Genomic DNA, 18,469 nt, shown 5'->3' on the forward strand with positions numbered 1-18,469 from the left:
GAAGTGGCGGTGACGGCTATGTGCAGATTAAGGCCACGTGAAGTGTCGAACGCCCGCTGGCCGGAGGTCACGGGCCAGACCCTGCAGGTGCCATGGTTGACTCACTGAGACGACTGACAGATGCCACACATGTGCCCCCTACTGTGCCAACTCCACAACAACTGCTATTCGCCACAAAGTGGCGGTAAATTCGCCACGGCGCTTGTGGCAGGCTGCGTGCATGCAAAGGCAACGTTAAGGCCACTACCGATCGCTCACACACACACACATAAACGTACAGATGGGGTCCATGATCTTGATGGGGTTGGTGGCGAGGCTGGGCTTGCCCACGCCGGCCACGTTCTCGGCGCAGACGCGGAAGATGTACTCCTTGCCCTCCACCACGTCGGTGACTTGCGCCTGCAGCTCGTTGGGACCCGTCGTGGCTGCGACATCCCACTTGGTGGAGGTGCGGTCGCGGAACTGCACGATGTAGCCCGTGATCTCGGAGCCGCCGTCGTACTCGGGCTCGTCCCAGGTCAGCCGGAGGCCGAACTTGTTGACGTCATGCGGCTGCAGGTTCAGCGGCGCGTCCGGAGTGGCTGCGCGTTGGGGGGAGATTAAAAATATGCCGAGGTTTAGGTGCGACCCCGGAAAAACAGGAAAAAAAATTCATCGCAGGGCCGTGCGGTACAAAAACCACGAAAGCCTACGCAAGTAGAATGAGAAAGACATTATTTCCGAGAGGGCTTCATGAGAAGGTTGGTAACATTATGTTGCCAAAGAAGATGAAAGGTATGCATTAATTTCTTTAGATCAGTGGTTCTTAACCATTATTGCAGCCTTACACACCTTTGGTTCTCAATCGTAAAAAAAATAAGTCTAATGCTAATAAATACATAGGGTTTATGAATCAAAGTAGTTTTACTTACGTGCCCGTGCTTAATTTGTGTTTCGATGATTTACCTTCTAAAAAAGAAATCTGGAAATGTCGCGCACCCCCAGAAAGGGCATTTCACACCCGGCGCGTGCACACCAACCACTGCTCTTGATGCTAGTTTGCCCAGAAACGCCTCACAGGACTCTCTTTCCGGAGGGTCCTGACAGGATTTCACAACTTTTAGAAGGGGTGGGAGGGTGATCATTTCTACGCGTAATTCCAGTTGAGTAAGCCGGAAGTAATTATTCAAAACATTTGCCAAATTTGGGCAATGACGCCGGCACACAATGTCCAACTGTTGCGAATGACATCGCGGGCTCTCTAACGTCCACCGTGGGGCAGACGGCCCACGGTGGATACTTTTACAGGAACACAACTCGCAAAAATAACCAGGGTGGCCGGTGGATTCGAACCGTTAACGTCTGCAACAAGTGGCGAGCGCACCGCCAAACGTGCTACGGCTATTTATTCCTGGTTCTTTCGGTAAAGTCACGTAGAAGGGAAACAATAAAATAACAAAAATATAAAACAATAAAATTCTCACGACGTTTCGACTGCAACACAAGCAATCATCATCAGGTGTGAAAACCACAACTTTTTTCAAATTTTCTTGTTGTGGTTTTCACACCTGATGATGATTGCTTGTGTTACAGTCGAAACGTCGTGAGAATTTTATCGTTTTATATTTTTATTATTTTATTGTTTCCCTTCTACGTGACTTTACCGAAAGAACCAAGAATATGAATCCCTGCAGTCACAAAAGCTTTAAATAAAAATGTGCTACGGCTAGTTAAAAGGTTGCGCCCTTGCAATTTCCTGACCCTGTGACTGCTGACAGAAGGGCCTCCACGGGAGGGAGCTCTACGGCACACACACACTCAACCCCACCACACGGATCCACCGATCATCTTGCGGGTGATGTACCCACTTTATACCGCTGGGTGTTGAGAGGCGACCATTGTTTCAACTGCCCCACGAACTGCCAAGGTGATGACCACTGCAGAGGTGGAGTGATGAGACCAGCTCATGTGCGGGAACGGGATGATTTTGTGACATCGCGGGAACCACGAGCGATGGCATCGTTGAGGGGAGGCCGTTATCCAGCAGTGGACAGTGAACGACCGATAATACGATGACAACTTCGATGACAAACAATGAATAACCTGTCAGGTTTCGGGGGAACGAGCTCAACGTACGCGACAAACGCACGACCGCTACGGCGACGATGAAGACAATGACAACAAACAACAACCAAACACCGGCGGAGTGCGCTCACTGAATTTATTCTTGGCCTCCACGGCGTCGGTGGTCTCCACGGGTTCCCCGGTGCCGACGCGGTTGCGCGCGCTCACGCGGAACAGATACTCGACGCCCTTCTGCAGGCCCGTGCAGGTGTACTCGCAGCCGTCGCACCGCTCCGTGGCGACGATCCACGTCTTCCGCTTCACGTCGCGCTTCTCCACGATGTAGGCGAGGATCTTGCTGCCGCCGTCCGACTCGGGCTCCTCCCAGGCGAGCGAGATCTCGCCGTCGTACGTCTCCGTCACCTTCAGGTTCTGCACCTTGCCCGGCACGTCTGCGAGGAGGGCGGCAGTTGCGGTTTGACGCCTGTTTCTTTCTTTATTTATTCATGTGGCTGTTGCGGTGTGAATGCTTGCAATGGAACCAAGCTTGGTGGCTTTGCGCGTGATCCTGAACAAGCACCGACTCAGAAGCCCACGGTATATACGCATCCTAATTGTTCGCATGAGAATCGGCACCTTTTTCTGGCACTTCTGCGGGGTGGCAAGCATTTGGTTGTACCGGTATGCAGCCACCAGCGGATGATGTGTCGTGTTCTCCAGATTCACGAGATGCTCCGTAAAGTAAGACGCACCGCAAGCTTGTGCCCGGTGTCAATATAGTTATACAAATATCATGGCTACATGTGGGAACAGCTACCGGATTGTAATACGCACCCCTGACTCTTGCTTTAAAATAACGGGGTAAAAAAGACGTGTGTCTCATAATCCACGAATACGATAAGCGGCTGCATTTAAATAGGCATAATGCTTCTCATGTAAGAAATGCATTTATACGTGCACTCATGATATAAACATAGCGTTGCATGAACAATTATGCAAATTGTATGCAAATAATATAGCGAAGATACAATTAGGCAAACGTAGCGAACAAAATTGTATAAATGGACAGAATAAAAAAAACAATCGATCCTTGAGTCAACTTTCCGCGTAAATCAACAAAGCGCGTGTGTGCGGTGACGTACCGATGACCTCCAGGTTGACGGTGACCTTGATTTCGCCATGCTTGTTGAACAACCGCACCTTGTAGCGGCCACGGTCGTCACGCTTGGGCGAACGCAGCTTGTAGGAGCTTTGCTCGCCCGTCGTCTCCACGTTCTCCGAGGGCAACAGCTGGAGTTCGCCGTCCGGCTGCTCGTAGTACCACTCGCCTTGGGCCTTCGGGTACGCGTCATACGGGACCTTCATGCGGAACTGCGGGCCCGCCTCTATCTCGTAGTTTATGTCCATTGCCGCGGCCGTCGGTTTAGCTGTTGGAAATACAAGTGGCGGGGGGGGGGGGGGCACAGTTTCGGTTTTGTAAAGCCTCATTATGACAGTGACGTTATTCTAATATTATGTTCAAATATTCATGTGCACATTATTCCGAATGATTAATGTTCAGCGGCTACGATAATGATGGTACCTTGAGATGTAACTCGTTGAATACGATATATATGTTCGATGCACAAAGTGCCTACGTGTGACCACATGTAAAAGGAATCGAGGCCAACATTCCCATCAATGGCCTTGCGCCGTTGTGCGGAAGGCACGAGAGGCAGAGGCCGTCCACGCAAGAGGCCGACTGACGGCATGAAGGCGGTGGACTTAAAGAGAGAAAACCTTTAAGGTCACGAGGGAAGTGACTGCTATGACACGAGAAAGGGAAGCGGCGAAGTTTACGAAGCCGACAGAAGCGAAGGGACGGGGTGAAAAGTAACAATGACACGGTCGAAGGCGGGGGGCAATCGGAGAGCAACGTACCAGCCAGCTCCAGCTTGGCATAGGCGTCCTTGTCCTTGGCGATGACCTTGTACTCGCCCTGGTCGCGCAGCTTCACGTCGCACACCTGCAGCCGGTGCACTTTGCCCACGCTGAGCATCTGGAACTTGTCGCTCTGCACCACCACCATGTTGTTGCGCAGCCACCTGACCTCCACGCGGTCTTTGTTCAGCTCCGCCTCGTACGTGACGTCGGATCCCGGCGGCGCCAGCGCGTCCTTTGGCGGACGGATGATTTCCACGGGGATCTCTGCGCGATCGGGAGATAAAAAGACGACCGATTTTTGCCCGGTTTCCCGTGGGAGAACTTCAAAAGCAGTCGCTCAGCAATGCACTTCTGATGCCACGCGTTTTAACGGACGGTATTGCTGTGTTTTTTATTTTTTTTTCCGTGGATAGGACCCTACGACCCCGCAATGTCCTGAGACTGTCGCCTCTGCCGATGATCTTGGGCTGTGGTTGTCCTTGCAAAAGAGCCGCTTCGCTCAATGGGCCTAACAAACTGAAATTAAGTCTGATGGTGTGTAAATCCGATTGTGCTACTCGCACGCTTTCGTGAGGTGAAGAGTTCACTCTGAATGCTCACAGAGCAGTGCATCACCCCGTATTAGAGAATGGCCTGCAGGAAAGCACATCGCAGAACTACTCCTGGGATTATCCACAGCAGGGGCGTCGTACTCTCCCATGTGAACTGCTGTGGAGCATGGGTCCATCACCTGTCAGAACTGAACACTTGTGCAATATTAAATGTAAAACCAATTTTAATATTCTGAGGGTTTTTTTCAGCATTAACTTATAACTGAGAAACCCGTTTGATGCCACGTCACTGAAACTCAGATTACAACCCAGGATCTCGGCAGAGCCAGCTGAGCGTCACTGACCCCTGAACCACGTTGAGTGACCCAGCGACCTCAAATGGACCATCATGTAATGGTTATACGTGGGTACCAAACTACAATTCCATCCATGCACCCGCCAGCCTATTTGTTTGCTACTGAGTATCTCTGGACCGTCTCAATGCATTCTCTGCTGCCGATTGAACGGAACTTTCACTCTACGGTTCAAGTGATGGGATGCGTGGAAAGTTTGATTCACTGACCGTCTACGAACAGTCGAGCCCTTGAACGCTTCTCTTCGACTCCACATGCATATTCACATTCGTCCTCCATCCTACATTCCTTAATGATCAGTCGATGCAACTTTCCATCCTTTTCAATCGTGTATCTGAAAAACAAAGACATGCCGTGTTTAAGGAATCCTGGAGCGGAACCGGCATACATATTGATAAAAAAAAATCTCCAACGTTATTATTATCATTTCGATTATTTAAAACATACCTGTCATTTTCTCTCATCTCGCGACCATTCTTATACCACTTTGCCAGGGCCTTCTCCTTTGAAAGTTCGCAAGTGAAAATCGCGTCTTCAAACTCCGTCACCGTCTGGTCCATCACGTGTGCGTTGAAGTCCGTGGGAGCCTCTGCAGAGTGATATGAATAAATAAACACACACAATTGTGTTATTAAACATTACGGGAGGATTGCGAAATTGTTTCACGTCGAACAGCTGCGTAAAATGCAGCAGTGATTGGCGCTGGGATTTTTTTAAACCCCGTAAACCCGCCTTTTTTTTCCCTCTTTTATTTTTGCTTCGATTGTAACAAAACGCGGGCACGTTACAGCGCGTTGCAAGACTCACTCAATCGGGTGTCACAATTCGCGAGCAACAGTCCTGGCACAACTGAACCATATAAAAGACGGGGGGGGGGGTAAGGTGGAGAAAGGAGCCCGCTTGCCCCAACCAAGTGGGGACATCACATCGGGGAGAGGATGGACATTTAAACGGAGGGGTGGGGGATGGGGGTATTACCAAATAACCTTGAAATCACATAACATAGAGGCGGCCAAGCCCCATAAACCCATCCTAAAGTCTGAACATCGCAACCATCATTATTACCATCCTCATTTTTATTCACATTGCCCCCTGACTGCAATTGCCGGAGGATCGCACCTGAGATAATGAGCTCTGCCACGGACTTGTCGTCGCCAGCGATGACGGTGTACTCGCCCTCGTCGGACAGAAGACACTCCCGGATCACCAGGGAGTGGCGTTTCTTGTCCACCTTGTACTGCACGCGCTTGTCATCGAACGGCAGCTCCTGCCCGTTCTTGAGCCACTTCAGCGTCACGTTCTCCAGGTTCACCTTGCACGTGAAGGTCACCAGCTTCTTCTCCATCGACTCCCGGTCCTCCAGGGGCTCGATGATCCTCAGGTCCTCCTCTGCACGGCGCAAGGCACGCGAGGGGACACTTAGTAAACGATGCCGCCTGATGGCCAACAGATTTCAACAAGAGTACGAAACATTGTTGCACTCATGCACTTTAAAAAAAATATTTTGTGTACCGGTATAATGTCATGTATCTGACCATTACATATCGGATAATTAAATAGAACATAATTAAGCATCATAACAAAAATTTTCATAACACAATTGTCTATGTGTATCGTGTAAATTGAAAAACAAGCAGAAATAAATCCACGTTTCAAAGACGTTCAAAATTCCGTTAATCTTTTTTGGGCGTTAACCTCACCTTGGACTTGAAGGTTGGCGTTACACTTGACTTGCTCTCCTCGACTGTTGGTGACCATGATGGAGAATTCGCCTTTGTCTTCCATAACAGCATCTCTCACCCTCAGGGTGAACACCTGGTCTCTCTGGATGATGATGTACTTAGGACCATCGAAAATGGTGTCTCCACCCTTCATCCACTTGGCCTTGGTGCCCTCGTTGTTAACCTCGCAGTTGAAAACGCCCTCCTGGCCCTCTTTCACCTGCTGGTCCTTGATCGGCGTAATGATCCTCAATTTCTCTGTGGGCATACGACAAGAGGACACGCATCGTTAAGGTGGTTTGTCGTCGTGACGTTTGAAAAGGAACATGTTTCCGCGATAACAGCTCTCGTCTCCGACAAAATACAGCGGTGCATACCGGTCAAGGCAAATGTTTAAAAAACGAAACGTTTATTTTGTTGTAATACATGCATGTCTCCGATTTGTCGACGAGCAAGGTTGGCTATGTACGGTGCAAATAAACTCCACCATACATACATACGATTATTTTAAAAAGTACAGCGGCAAATTTTTAATAAAGGTTTATTTTGTAATACATGCACGTCTCTATTAGCCCTTGTTTTTGTGTGCTGAAGGGAAGTGAAGGCAAGTCCATGATATGAGGCTCAAACACACGGGAAACATTAAAACAAATCGGTGCCAAGTAAAATTCAATAATTTGCCGTCATTTTTTGGTGCACCGGTGGTCGATTCTCTCGAGCTTCCTCTCTCGCGGTCATCCTTCTGCCAGCTGTGGCAGGCGCAAGCAGTTGCCGGGCTACACCCGGCACCTCACGCGTTTTACCGTTAAATATGCGGCGGGTGCGAAGCGAACTCACCGATCACCGTGAGCTCGGCGGAGGCGCGGGATGTCCCCACAACGGCGGAGTAGGGGCCCTCGTCTTTCACCTCGCTGTCCTTGATGGCGAGGCGGCGCTTCTTGCCGTCGACGAAGACGCCGTACTTGTCGCCGTCGTGCAGCTCCACGTCCCCGCGGAACCACGTCACCTCGTAGGCGTCCTTGGATACAGAGCAGGTGAACTCGGCACCATCTCCCTCCACCACCTCCTGGTTGGTCGGCCTCGATATGAACTCCGCCGCCAGCTCTGTGTAATGCGGCAAGGGGCAGGCGGGGGCCGTGGATTAACAACGGGAAGATTTTTCCCCAACCTGCCAGCCAAGTCACGGTTTTAAGGAGAGGCAATTACGTGCGGCCACTGCTACGCATGTGTCTTTTTTAACTGAACGTTTTGCTGCTTAGGTGCGCTGTTTCAATCGCGCTGCGTATTGCGAGCTTTTTGGCTCTTTAGGCTTATGGGGCTGCGCTCGGCAACCCGTGATCGGTTTGACAACTCCAGTTTCAAACGTTGTTCACAGGAAGCTGCATTTTATGCAAACGTGAATTAGAAGTGTTTAACTTATTTTCACTCAAACACTGCCAGCCATGCACTCATAAACCCGTGACCAAAGTCAACTACTGCGAACAACTGCGGGATTTAGCATAAAGAAGTCAGGGCGTGGCGCAAGAGATTTAGACCCCCCCCAAAAAAAAATCACTCTCCGCGGAGTAAACCAATATCGAAAGTGTCCCACCGTTGATCTTGAGCCCTGCGGATGTCTCTTTGGTTGGTAGCTTGCAGGTGTACTGCCCCACGTCCTCTGGCTTGGCGTCATGGATGACGAGGATGCGCTTGCGCGCGTCATAGATCTGCTCGTAGCGGCCGACCTCTGGCAGCTCCTCGTCCCCCTTGAACCACTTCACCTCGGCTTGAGGCTTGGAGACCTCGCACACCAGCTTCACTGTGTCCGACTCAGTCGCCTCCTGGTTCATGAGGTTCTTGGTGAACACGACCTCCTCCTCTGTGGGTTCACGAGAAGGCGATAAGCGGTCAGGAGAGCCATACGCACACTGTGGAATGGAGCTGGAATGCTGATTTTGAGATATATTTACGTGAAATATTGACAATGGCCTTTAGTTTGTCCAGTAAAGTTTAATTGAGTATCAGGACTCTTTGTGCGGGTTGGACCCTGCCTCGCAGTGGTTTGGTCAATTCCGACAATGTGCGTTTGACGTGCGGAAGGCAACCAGAGTGCCCAAAAAGAAAGCCACAGATTCCAGGGGCTAACACTCAAAGCTCTGCACAAATTAATTCAATACATTATAACTGCACTCTCGAATCCTGGCTCCCTACCAGCAAAAGCCGACAATAGCGGGTATTTCCAGCGCTAATTAGGCCAAATTCTGATAAGCTTCAGAGATCTAATGGGATTGGGAAATTTGTAAGAAATAAATAATATTGACTGCAATATGGCCCTATAGAGGACCCATATGAATTAGACCAGAAAAATATTAACAAAGTGAAATTTGATTTAGCCAAGTTACTACATGTTATATAGAGCAAGTCTACACAATTATAGCCATTTGAACCGGCATTATACTAAAAATGTTGCATGCTAAAGCACGAGTGAAATGTGGCATGAGAATATCAATGCAACTTGGCAAAAACAAATTCATAAAATGTGTTAATTTATTTTTAAAAGCTAACTAATAGGGAACTGTGTTTTTTCATTTTTCCGTATCTAAGCTAGGTGACGGGATGAGAAAATACGGTAATTCAAGGCTCGGTCCCTGGACATCAAGGCCGTGGGCTTGATGATGCAATTTGCTTGGACAGGGTTCAGCAGTGAGGACGACTCTCGATAACAGCCGAAGGCAGAGCCCTGCGGCGTAGGACGATCCCAACTCACGGCCAACCCTTCGGTCAAGCGCGGCCGGATTGAAGGAGACCGCTGGGCGAGGGCAAACTACTCACCGATGACGGTGAGCATTCCCGAGGTCTTGGCCGTCCTGGCATCGCACTCGTACTCGGCCTCGTCATCGAAGGAGCACTTGTGGATGACGAGCAAGCGCTTGGCTCCCTTGGCGACCATCTCGTACTTCTTGCCCTTCCTGATTTCCATGCCGTCTCTGAACCAGCGAACCTACAAGCGGGAGAAGATGAATCGAAATCGATTGGAGATTTTATTGTTTCTTTAATTGCGACCCCGGGCGTAACATGCGTTGCGTAAGGGTGTTCAAACTGAGATGGATGGTTACATAGGGGGACTTTGATCGAATAACACAAACCGTGTGGTTCTGGTACGGGTGCTGCTCGCCCCAATTAACCGTGTCATTAGTCGGCTTTGCTAAAGCTTTTCAAAGCAGCAAGAAAATATCAAAAAAATATCAAAGTGGTTTTCTGCTTGACCGAGCTTGTCAGTGGGTGGTGCTCACTCCTTTAAATATGGCTCTGAGCCAGTGGTGGAAATTCCACATGATTATGATTGGGATGAGTCTTTGCATACCATAACCACCGTTGATAATTATCCCCAAATAATGGCACTCATCTTTTCGTCCTCAGAGTGCGGAAGGGCCGAGTTGATGCCCTGTGCCGGATGTAAACTCGCCACCATTAGCTTGCAGGCTGTGCACTCTCCCCACTGTGCCATCCAGCCCGTTGCAGGTTATTGAGGAAAGGTGACAGTTTAGATGGTAAAGGTGCAGGCCTGCAATTGCCCGCTCACACCACTGCGGGCGGAAGAAAGGCCTCCACTGGAGGGACCTCTAGAGAGCCCTTCTTAGAGGGTATTTGGTCTAATCTTCCACGCTAAATCATATGTCTTGGAAGACGAGAAAAGTGTGTATGAACAAGAAAATATGTTGAAAATCGAAACAAATCCTTGCTGAAGGTATATATGATAGAGGCTGATCAACTACCCACTGTCTTCAATTTCCTGAACTCTAATGCTCAGCGTACCTTTGCATTTTCACGTGAGAGTTCGCATTCGAATTTGGCAGTCTCCTTCTCAATGACTTCCTGGTCGGACAACGGCTTCAAAAACTCCACACGTGGGGCTGGAATACACAAGCGATAATTGTAATGAATATTAATATAATTAAACAAACTTTACATAAGTGTATGTTTCTTAACATATCTGCGTCAAGACGCAATATATGTGAAATCATAATAATACTGTACTCACGCTCCACGATGAGGGAAGCTGTGGTCTTGAAGTCTTTTGAGTCGCAAGTGTAGTTCTTACCATCTTCTGGCATGCAATCATGAATGACCAGCTTGCGGACTCTGCCCTCAGAAATGATGTCATACTTCTTGGACTTATGCAGTTCCTTTCCATCCTTGTACCACTTCACCTCCGCATTTTCTCGCGAAATCTCGCATTCGAAAGTGGCCGTGGCCTCTTCCTCAACTGTCTGGTCCTCCAGGGGCTTGGTGAACTCAGCAGGTGGTTCTGAATACGAACACCGAATCATCGCACCTCCGATTAGCACGGTTGGCTACGTACGGTTTGAAAGAAGTTCAACATACATACAACAATTGATTGTAATTTTCAATGATGAAGATCATTTTATCGAGCAAAGCAGATGCACCGCATCAAGTGAAGAAGTTCCAATGTCAGCTTAACGAAATAAAATGTTAAAAAAGAGCACCGATTTGTTTTGGGGTTGTACCACGTGAAGGTTGGCATTATGTCTGACGTTTCGCTCCGCGTGCCGGACAGTAGTCAAGAATGCCCGAGCGCGTGGAAGTGAAACGTCGGACATTCTACCGAACGGCACATGGCACGACCCCAAAAAAACACATCGCACACCTACACAGCACAACGGCGAACACCCACCTAGTATAATCAGAAAGCATTACCAAGTGCACGAGAGGTTCACGAAAGGGTTGGTACATTCCGCTGCCGACACGCACAGAGCCAAGGTTGTGGAAACAATGTGGACATAAATTGCACTGAAACATACCGAGCACGATGAGCTTGGCCGACACGCCAAAGTCTTTGGCTGTGATTTTGACGTCGCCAGCCTCCTCGAGCTGCACATCCCTGAGGATGAGCGTGTGCACCCGTCCGTCGGCACGCGGCACAACCTGCGCACATCCAAAAACAGTTCGTTTAAATGTGAGGCGATTTGAAAGTGCAAACAAAATCAGGTTCCACAGCGTGTAAAGTATAAGCTCTGCCTGACCGTATATAAGTGCCTATGCATGGTATGGAAGGCACCCCCCCCCCCCCGTTATTTGTTAGATTTACGCACAGCCTGTTGCCAACTATCGGAAATGACAACACCGCAGGTCTGCTGCTGTTGCCGTTGTTGTTACACGAACCCCGCCGAGAGATGCATCAGGAACCCCGCGCTTTTCAGAAGGCGGGCGCCCTGTCTGTCGCATGGAACACTCTCGGCCCGACAAACTCAAGAACAACAAACCTTGAGTTCAACCACTTCAAAGGGATATCTTACAATGTGTTAATGAACACGGCGTGACGAGACAGTAATGAGCATCGGAGGTGCTATTAGCATGAATTTGCGTTTCTTAAATGACTATTTGCATAACATTTACATTTCATTGCAAAATTATACAAATACAGACAAAGATGCCCCCATGTAACCTTTAACAGACTGTTGGGGCAAGTGGTGTTTGCGAGTTTCTCTTGTTTGCGAGCACCGATGAAGGGCGACACAGCACACGAGTGGCTGAAAGGCAAACACCACACCCGGCTGCCTTTATCTTCCTAGAGGCTATGTTTACACTTCGCACCAAGTACCCATTTAATGCTCAGTCGACGACTGGAGGCCCATAACCGATTCAAATATTCGCCACTGTCATTGGTCAAACCCGGATTTGTTTGTAGCGCAGTGCGCAAACCGACAGCACCACCGCTCCCCATCAAACATGTCACCGTTTGACATGTGTTCACCCTTCCTTATATTTTAATACAAAATTGGAATGAGTGTGTGCTTTGTAGATTGAATCGATTATAATGTATGAAGCGGGATTTTCCGTGCTTTGCGTGAGCTTTAGCATCACGTAACATGGGAAGAAACTCAGTTGATATAGATTTAAAATTAAACTTTCAAAATTTGCGGATGGCCCTGCCCTCTTTGAGTAATTTTTGGAGTCAAAATTAAGGAAATGTAAATGTTCTGATATTTGTCATTTAAAACACAGTTTAACAATGTTTGTGCCAAATTTCGGCTTTCTAGTCCGAGAACATCGTTCAAATAAAAATCACTCACGATGTTGTCTAGTCATAATTGTCTCAACGTAAAATATAACGAATATCACAAGAAACAACGTTGGATCTCTTTTCATTCCCATTCACACGTTCACAGATAAGCCGCTGTGGTCATTGCAATCACATTTGGCATCATTTTAAGATGTTATAAGGTTCGTAACTTCCCTTCTGTGCAAAAGTAAGCCATACAGTCAGAGTGACCGATATATATTTATCACGCATGCTTTCACGACCTATATTACGATTCAAGATTTGTTTTTTGGGTCAGATTTTGTAAGTACTAAATTTTTGTTAAGTTGTGGACGTCTCCAACACACCGGTTGGTCCTGCTGAAGCTGGAATAAATGTGCACGTTTGATTCACTTGACAACGTTATTAAATGTCTGTGTGGGGTGGAGGAGGGTTTACGACACAAATTTTACTCACGCGGTCTGACCCAAAAATCGATTCTCAATCAGTGACCGACAGCCGAACGGTAAATGCACGTGCCAGAGAGTGCGTTTATCATACATCACACGTATATAAAGACAACGTCCAACTCTCTTTTACCGCAACACAAAAGTGCAAATTTAATGGGAACGCGAAAAAAATAGTTTAAGCTGCGTCGAGGAGTTGTTTTAGGAAACAAATCTCACGCTGCACAGTGGCATCACCTGCCTTATTGCGCACATATATGGGGCTCCGCTTGGAAAAGAATGTAGTTTTAAATAAACACTTGTTTGCTCTCAAGCTTCGCTGTGTCAATGGAAAGCCTTTGCCGGGCGAGTGCTGAGAAAGTGGGTTTAAAAATAGTGCCCATCAACTGTTGCTGTACATAGCCGGAATAGTTCAGATATACTATCCGTGTTAAGTACTTAAGTGGCTTAAGCCTGCTTGCTTGCACAAGCATAATACATTTACCCTCCACAACTAAGTTTAAATGTATTCATACATTATTGGTTAAAACTTCCATGACTATAAAAATAAATAATCAAAATTACATGCCCGAATGAAATATGCGCACTACACATAGCGGGCAAATCATTATAAAATACCAGTATTCGGTAAATGCAGAAAGAGTAAAAGAAAAATGACAGAAATTTGTTTTAATTAACATGCTATTCATAACGTTTTACATTTGTAACCATGGCAACGTTTTTGCCGTGAAACATTTATTATTTTAAACGCCGATGTAAAGTTAAATTTAGAGCAAGATTTAAACCATGGCATGATGTATCTCCATTCGTTTTACACCTACGAGTTCCGATAACTTAAAAAAAGCAAATGTACCTACTAGCGTGCATGATGATTTTAGTAAATAATTTATGTGGAATAAAGCTAAATAATAATTTTAATACCAATGAATAAACTTCTACGACGATGAAAACAATTAAAAGAATAACTTTTAGACTTAAATTTTGCTCAATATTCATAAAATTACAAATCACACCTATCTGGCAAATGCATTTAATAAAATACACCATTCATAAAAAAATATCTACAATGACATAAATATGCCAAAGCCATTTCCTTTCGACCAAATCCCACAGAGTGGCTCACAAATGCCGCAATTATAACACTTGCTCAGCAACGACCATTCAACGAAATATTGTTTTTAAATCAAATGAGATCGAATGAGAAACGTGCACACTCACCCTGTCACTCGGCTCCAGCTGCTGGTCTCCAAGGAACCAAACCACCTCGACCCCTTCGAAGGTAAGCTCGCAGTCGAACGTGGCAGTTTCTCCGGCCGTCACGGTCACGTCCCTCAGCGGCCTCAGCAGGCTTACCACCCGTGCTGTGGGGTCGGGAGACATTGTTTAATCCAATGGAAATCAGTAGACTTGAGGTCCCAACAAAAGCAATCACGGTTCCATGGCGGCACGCGGCACGTGCAACTTGGCCGAGCGAGAACGTTGGCGCAGCAGCTATCGGCTGGCAACGAAAGAAAGGAACCCCCCCCCTCCTGCGAGCTGCTGGAGCGTGAGTGGACGTCCGTGCCAGGAGCACCCGTGTGTCCTGCCTGTCGCCATAGCGCCAATTTCATCACCGTTAACAGGGGCGAGGGCTAAATATAAAAAGGTCATCAGCCTGGTCCTGCCAATCACACCGAAGGAAGCCCCCTCATGGACCTAAGCGCGTAGGCCTGACGCGCTGCCATTACTCAAAGACCGATGCCAGTCGAAAATAATGGGGACGCTTGACATAGCGGAGCAGCTGCCAATCCCAAACATGGTCACGGACACCTTTGCTGGCATTGCTGCTTGACGGTTGCACAAGTGATGGACGCAGTGGCCGCGTAAAAAAAAAATCGCCTGGTCCGTAATACATGCCGGGGGTTACTTAACAAGCCACGGTTGGCATAAGCTAATATGCTTTCACTTTAGCAGGGTGCAAGGCGAGATCTTGTCAGCAAGCTCATACGTTTGCAACGTGCCCGTCGTGTTTGAGAATTACAGAGGCACCCCGTGCCTGCGCTCGACACGATACCGATACCAACAGGATGTACAGCTAATTCTCGACTGTGCGTAGGTGGATTGCACAGGCTGTGAGCTCGCCATGCTCATTCATGCCTCTCACGTGTGTGGAGGTTCTACGAGGAGGTGCTCCTCACTCGTTGAAGGGACAGGGACTCGGTGCTCATGCGACCCGCAACGCGCGTCGGCAAGTAAACTGAATACTTTCAAATTGAAATATATTTTTTCCGTGATTTTTGTATCGGCGGCGGCGCATATGCGCCAACTCAAAACACTGAAGGAATTTGAAATAACACTGCCCTCATATTAAAACATTTATGTACACATATATATGATAGACAATGTGCGCCTTTTGGCGTCCTCTGATCTAACACCGTTTTGAGACGAGGCTCAAAAGAAAGCTGTCTCTGGTGTGAACCAATCAGTTTCAAAGACAATGCACATATTATCAGTATGTTTTTTTTTGCATTCTGACCACAAGCATTGTGGTTAATACAGAGATTATTCCTTGTAAAAGGTTTCAGTTTGGTGTTTTAACATCTTAACACCTGTTTTGTTGCCAGAAAAAGGGGAATACCTATTCTCATGATAGACAACATTTTGGGCCATGGCTCTTCTTCATATCATCTCTCTTGATATAATATTTCTGCTCTGAAGATGGGCCACATTTCCCACAATGTTGTCGATTACATATCGCACCTTCGATTAGCACAGTTGGCTACATACGGTGTGTAAAAGAAGTTCAACATCCATACATAAATATTATATATTCTCTTAAGACAGTGTTACTTGATGGATTTGTTACGATTTTTATTCCTTTACACAGGTTGACAATCATGGCAGATCGTAGAAGCAAATTTTCATACGTTTTACATTATCCTTGTTTTTGTTTTATCCGGGCCACCCCACTATCCCACGACCCCAGATAACCGAGAGCTACCTGTAGCGTAACGGGTCGAAGTTTTGCAGAACAACATAACGTGAGTGGAGTAGCGCAATGCTGACCTTTCACCCGGAGCTGAGCGTCAGACTTGGCGTTGGCAGCCTGGATGCTGACCTCTCCAGCTTGGCCCAGCAGCACATTGTAGAGGATGAGGAAGTGCTTCGTCCCCTCTTGTTTGATTTCACAGTCCTGCGGGATAAGTCACATGAATGACAGTTATAGTTGAAGTCTCAATAACACCCTTGTAATATCAAAGCAGGTGAGAGCCCAGTGATACTGACATATAATGCTTTAGGGGGAAGCATGTGTCAAACAATTACGCACGCAAAGGTGACCCATTGTGATGCTCACCACAGAGGGGTGAAGAACTTCTCCTTTGAGTTTCCACTGAGCGTGGACATCCTCCTCTGAGATCTCGCACTCGAATCGTGCCGTCTCCAACTCCGTTACCTCCACGCTGTACAGGGGCTTCATCATCTTGATGTCCCTCTCTGCAAAGTGTCCACACAGGCACGGCATGCTTACAACTCATCAAGAGGAATCGTTGGTCTTTTTTCATTACAGCCTATTTAACAATCATAATAATACTATGGCTTAACGAGTGTTTGGAATGTGGGATGATAGCGAGAAGCTGGAAGAAACCCATGCATACAAGAGGCCGACACTCAAAGCTCTGCAGTTCATATTCAATACAAGACAACACATTCATCTGCTGCCATTGCCTGGTGAACTCCAAAGCGGCTCAGAGTAGTTGTTTTTTGACTTCGTTGTTTAAAGAACATTGCAGAACTTGAGGTGAACATAATGCCAAATAGTAGTGATCAATGTTTTTTTATTCCCAGGCAAAAAACATAAAAACTAACATTGATCTTATGGGTCTATTGCAAACCCCCCCCACCCCCTCCCACTTCAAGTGTGAAAACAAGACTCGCACACAAATAAACATCGGATGGTGAAAAACCTGCCTTCGATGTTGAGCTTAGCCGAGGTTTTGTCAGAGGTGCAGTCGCAGGAGTATTCTCCTTCGTCGCTGCGGGCCGCTCGCTTGATGGTCAAGACGCGCAGCTTGCCGTCGGCGATCATCTGCACGTTCTTGGAAGCCGAAATCTCCTGGCCGTCCTTGTACCATTTGACGGGCGCAGACGCCTTGCTGATCTCGCACTTGAAGGTCACCTCGTCCTTCTCGAGGGACGTGTAGTCCTGGAGCTTGCGGGTGAAGTACGGTTCGCCCTCTGTACAAGTTCGATTCATAGGAGGGCGTTCAAGCCGTCATCGTCATAAGCTCGGCGTACTTTACCCTACTAATGACCTGGGAGTCCCATCAGATCTTGGGCAAGGGGCAAGCGTATACGAAGAGGTAACGTGACCGATGGAATGAGAATGAACACGGAGGAACTCGAAGAATCATTCACAAGTCAGTTCCACTTGGGGGTAACTGAAATGTTACATTTGGATGTGTGAGGCATGAAATAAAACAGTGACCGGATACGGATTAAAGGACTGTGATTTCAACATGGTATTAAAACAACAACAACAAGAATGGTAAAGACATGGTCGATGGCATGAATAAAAATACATTTTAAGAAGAAATATGCCCTTGGTTTGGTATGCAAGGGCTTATCGAAGCACACAAGGATACGATTAGTGATGACAGAGCACTTGAATCAACTTTGACCAGTTGAACAAAGCTGCCGAGTCAACGACTAAATGGAAGCACAGTGCAAAGATTCAAGGCACGTAAGAAAATTAAGAACGTGCGTGACAAGGCAGAAAGCAAACCAAGACCTTACCCAAAACGGTCAGTTTGGCCTCAGAGCTTTTGCCCATGGCCTCAACTTTGATGAGAGAAGTGTCATCGATGGAGACGTTCTTGAAGGTCACCGAGTGCTTCTTGCCATCGTCCGTCAGCAGCACGGCCTTGCTCGGGTGAATCCTGGCATCGTTGCGGTACCAGATCACCGGGACGTTGTCGTGCGAGAGTTCGATGGTGAACTCGGCCGTCTCGCGTTCCTTGACCGTAAGGTCCTTCAGGGGAGTGACGAACTCCAGGCGAATGCCTTCATTTTTGGGTGAAGAAAAAACAAAACTTCGTTACGGAGAATTTGGATTAAGGAGTTTTATTTATATGGCGCTTAAATGCCTCGGCAAAAACAAAGCGCCTTAAGTCGCATCTCATCTCGACCAATCAAATGCCCTGCAAATGGGCAACAGTCTGCTAGCAGGGGGTGAGCGATGATAAAAAAATATATATATATCTTTTATGGAAACCATTATTTCCTGTTGATAGCATAATAAATACGTACGCCAGACGGTGGACTTTATATATAAGAAATCAAGTACTTTTATGGGGTACATTAAGCGGCCCTCAAACTAAGGGACATCTAGAGGTCAAACTATATTTAAAAA

The 18,469-nt window shown here is 47.4% G+C and overlaps 1 protein-coding gene across 50 annotated transcripts in view; it reads right to left on the reverse strand.

Moving 5' to 3' along the window:
- TTN (titin) overlaps positions 1–18,469 on the reverse strand; it is a 355,181-nt gene that overhangs the window by 126,334 nt on the left and 210,378 nt on the right. For 49 of the 50 annotated variants that reach the window (XM_076067945.1, XM_076067951.1, XM_076067944.1 and 46 more), the window contains 19 exons: positions 17,854–18,120; positions 17,025–17,295; positions 16,415–16,550; positions 16,126–16,252; positions 14,299–14,441; positions 11,394–11,517; positions 10,613–10,879; positions 10,387–10,484; positions 9,403–9,571; positions 8,183–8,449; positions 7,429–7,695; positions 6,571–6,849; positions 5,990–6,259; positions 5,318–5,459; positions 5,080–5,204; positions 3,964–4,230; positions 3,186–3,470; positions 2,196–2,495; positions 279–581 (listed from right to left, as the gene is read on the reverse strand). In XM_076067945.1, the coding sequence (XP_075924060.1) occupies positions 279–581; positions 2,196–2,495; positions 3,186–3,470; positions 3,964–4,230; positions 5,080–5,204; positions 5,318–5,459; positions 5,990–6,259; positions 6,571–6,849; positions 7,429–7,695; positions 8,183–8,449; positions 9,403–9,571; positions 10,387–10,484; positions 10,613–10,879; positions 11,394–11,517; positions 14,299–14,441; positions 16,126–16,252; positions 16,415–16,550; positions 17,025–17,295; positions 17,854–18,120 (4,107 nt within the window). Of the gene's footprint in view, positions 1–278; positions 582–2,195; positions 2,496–3,185; positions 3,471–3,963; positions 4,231–5,079; positions 5,205–5,317; positions 5,460–5,989; positions 6,260–6,570; positions 6,850–7,428; positions 7,696–8,182; positions 8,450–9,402; positions 9,572–10,386; positions 10,485–10,612; positions 10,880–11,393; positions 11,518–14,298; positions 14,442–16,125; positions 16,253–16,414; positions 16,555–17,024; positions 17,296–17,853; positions 18,121–18,469 lie in introns of all 50 variants that reach the window. The other variant, XM_076067906.1, reaches the window with a different exon arrangement.

The sequence above is a fragment of the Petromyzon marinus genome, chromosome 19 (assembly GCF_048934315.1).
Source record: "Petromyzon marinus isolate PM22_M1 ecotype Great Lakes invasive population chromosome 19, UKy_Petmar_22M1.pri1.0, whole genome shotgun sequence".
In the NCBI taxonomy this organism is placed as follows: domain Eukaryota; kingdom Metazoa; phylum Chordata; class Hyperoartia; order Petromyzontiformes; family Petromyzontidae; genus Petromyzon; species Petromyzon marinus.